The sequence below is a fragment of the Priapulus caudatus genome, unplaced genomic scaffold (assembly GCF_000485595.1).
Source record: "Priapulus caudatus unplaced genomic scaffold, Priapulus_caudatus-5.0.1 Scaffold221, whole genome shotgun sequence".
NCBI lineage: Eukaryota > Metazoa > Priapulida > Priapulimorpha > Priapulimorphida > Priapulidae > Priapulus > Priapulus caudatus.
Window position 1 is genome coordinate 394100 of NW_014577282.1, and position 3256 is coordinate 397355.

The following is a 3256-nucleotide window of genomic DNA, read 5'->3' on the forward strand; positions in this document are numbered from 1 at the left end:
TTGTTGTTGTTGTTGTTGTTGTTGTTGTTGTTGTTGTTGTTGTTGTTGTTGTTGTTGTTGTTGTTGTTGTTGTTGTTGTTGTTGTTGTTGTTGTTTGTCGCTGCCATTGTTGTAATTGTCGTAACATCATTGTTATGGATATTATTGTTTTCTTTATTACAAGGCTTCGTAACTAGTGTAAACTAGTGAATTTTTGTCCGAGATATCACTAGTTTCAATAAAGGCACAAAGACCACGCTGCCTGCCACTGTTTCACTACAGATTCCCATATCCCTGTGGCACCTCCCCAATATCAAAACAACACAGTCGCAATGCATCCGGGTGCTGTGGGTTGTGGCAATGACATATAACATTCTGTTGATACAGAATTACCTGACAAATAATCGATACCACGATAGAACATCGTTAACTCGTATGAAATCACTTTCTTTCGAGGCGTTTCGCTAAGACATGTGCCAATGTAAGGACAATCTGTTCATGCACGTACAGCCGTACATGTAGAACCACCAGGCTGCAGCAGTGTTATATATGGGTACACACTAATGACTTGAGCGAACATGAAAACGAAACAGTGACCCACCAAATGGTTTAGCCAGAAACCTTCTAGTAGACGGTGGGGGTGTAAACGTGCTGTCATTGCAACAGTCATAGTTTGATTCGCCAACACTGATATTCCTATATACTGTGTAATGAAACATGTGGATGTTTGCGCTGATGGGTATTGCATTTAAAATTAACTTCATTATTGGATAAAAGTGTGTGCGCTACACCTCTGCTTGCTTTTGCTTTGTGTTCGTGTTCTTGTCCCGAATTCTATTTTGCTGAGTTAGAATGGGAACACGTTTTTATTCATGCACCCTCGCTTTTGTGGACAAGGGGATTTATTGGAAAAAACTGCTATTACATAAAAACGAATAGAAATAAGGAGTAAACGCTTGTAAACGCTTAGAATGATTTGTGAGATTAACCAAGCCACTGGTAATACCAGGAACCTTTTACTAATATGATGAGATGTCCAAATTGATTTCCAAAGCTAAGCCGATGGAAATTTGAAACGAAGCGTCAAATAACTACAAAATTCTTTTAAATTGACTTCAGGACAGCTAGCCGGATATGGTAAACTTACCGCAATTTACAATACTAATTGTGCACATCCATATTCCTTGATAAACAGAATACCTAAATTTAAAGTTATAAGAGCGATGGCCTGATATCATCCAAAGCGATCAATACGGCTTCATATCAGCCACCGCGCATCAAACCCCCACGGTGCCCCATCGGCTTTTTTAATTCACTGATATGGAAACCTTGGACCTTAGGGGATTTACATCGATCGCTTTCCGACCAAAATCCACGGCAAACCGACGGAGAGCTGCGCGGTTTTGCATCGTGCCACCAGGTGGCGTCGGCCAGCAGCACACCATCCTCCTGAAACGAGAAGAAGAAGAGAAACGCGCCGAGAAGCCGATGCGATGACGTCGCCGCTACGCACCTGCTTTCTCTTGTGTGAGCCGCCGCCGCCGCCGCCGCCGCCTCCTCCTCCTCCTCCTCCTCGCGCGTACCACTTCTTGATGTCGTCGAGCTTCTCTCGTAGCTGGGCCTCGTTCTCCTGGTTCTTCGCGACGAGCACGTAGCTGCGCCAGCTGTTTGAGTCGAAGCCCCAGTGGCACGTGCGGTTCTCGCGCGGCCGGTGCGAGTGCACGACGAAGCGCTGTGGCGACACGAGGCCATGACACTCGCAGCAGGCTATGCACGCCGCGTGCGGCTCCGTGTACAGTTCGGGGATGAACGTGCCCTTGCACTTGCCGAAGCACTCGTGGTAGACGCGGAAGCTGTGCTTGGTCGTCGGCGGCGGCGCGTCCGACGACGCCGACGCGGGCGTCCGCGCGTGCAGCAGCGCGTTGCACAGCCGCTCGGCGTCCGTCTTCGTGATGAGGCCGCACGACGGGGCGCTGAACGGCAGGATGCCGCACACCTTGAGGATCTCGAGCTGTTCTGGGTTGCAGCGTGAGCAAAAGATCTGCAGCTCGTCGCAGACGGCGTTGATCTGCTGCAGCGAGAAGTCCCGCAGTACGGTGTTGAGAATCTGCGGCAGACAGAGTCGCTTCTCGCCGCCGACCATGAAGCACGTGATGCACTCGTTCTCGAGGACCGTCTCGCTGCGTTCGCGCGACTGGTCCGCCGGCGAGAAGACGGGCAGTTGCTGCACCGGGAACGGCGGCGGCGAGAATAACGGATCGTACTCTAAGTACTTGCCATTTTCCGACTTGATTACCATCGGTCCACTTCCTTTCATCGTTTTCTCGGCGTTGCGAGCCGCACTGACACATCCGTCGAATGCGGCGGCCGTGATGGGTGGGCTCAGCTTCAGATCGTTCCAGTAGGACGTGTAGCTGGCCGGTCCACTCAAACTATTCATCGATGCCACTTGGTAACTTTTTAAGACCTTCTTCAGATGCGAGTTAAAGCCCTGCTGGTGTTGTATATGCTCCATCATCGAAGCAAAAACGTGACGAGTCACTACGATTTTCGCGTTTCCTTCCACGCTGTTACGTCGCGTCCGCTCTGCTAGTACGCCATGCGATTTGTGATCGCGCAGACGCGCACGTCTCGCCTACCGGCTAGCCGAATCGCATACTTCCGCGGCTGTTCCCGCCACTGGCACGCACTCCCTACAACTATCGATTTTTCGCAGGCGTTTCTAGAGCCGTGGGCCTGCGGGGCTTAATCTCACGTGGCAGCTGGTAGCGTACATTTTACGAGTAATTTTCATGAATAAATTTAATTAGCTCTATTCTTACGATGCCTCGGAAAATGAGATAAGTTGCTACGATTCCACACGCCAGCGCTAACTATCGCCCTCGCTGTCGATGTAAATACCAGACGGTCACGTGACATCGGTATGCAAACACAGACCACGCAGCAGCGTGGATCTGCCGCGCTGCGCAATAAGTACTTGATAATCCTGATTATACTAGAAGCTATCGCGATTTATTGTGTCCAAGTAAGTCGCCACGTATATACGTCGCAAACGATGTACGATAGCGTCATATATCGAACATAGAACATATAGAACATTGAAATTGTGTGCATGCGTGCGCGCGTCTCTCTCTCTCTCTCTCTCTCTCTCTCTCATCTGCTCCCTCTCTTCTCTCGTCTCCTCTCCTCCCTCCTCTCTCTCTCCTCTCTCTTCTCTGTCCTCTGAATCCAACCCTCTCTCATGGTCTCACTCTCTCTCGCCTCTGCTCTTCTCCTC

The 3256-nt window shown here is 49.9% G+C and overlaps 2 protein-coding genes across 2 annotated transcripts in view; one reads left to right on the forward strand and one right to left on the reverse strand.

The window, feature by feature from the left end:
* The window catches only part of LOC106807536 (ski oncogene-like), a 26342-nt gene extending 23759 nt beyond the window's left edge, over positions 1-2583 (reverse strand). Inside the window, exon 1 of the mRNA XM_014809904.1 lies at positions 1563-2583. Within this exon, the coding sequence (XP_014665390.1) occupies positions 1563-2497 (935 nt within the window). The 5' untranslated portion in view covers positions 2498-2583. The remainder of the gene's footprint in view (positions 1-1562) is intronic.
* The window catches only part of LOC106807537 (tetratricopeptide repeat protein 29-like), a 39435-nt gene that overhangs the window by 16256 nt on the left and 19923 nt on the right, over positions 1-3256 (forward strand). The gene's annotated exons all lie outside the window — the stretch shown is intronic.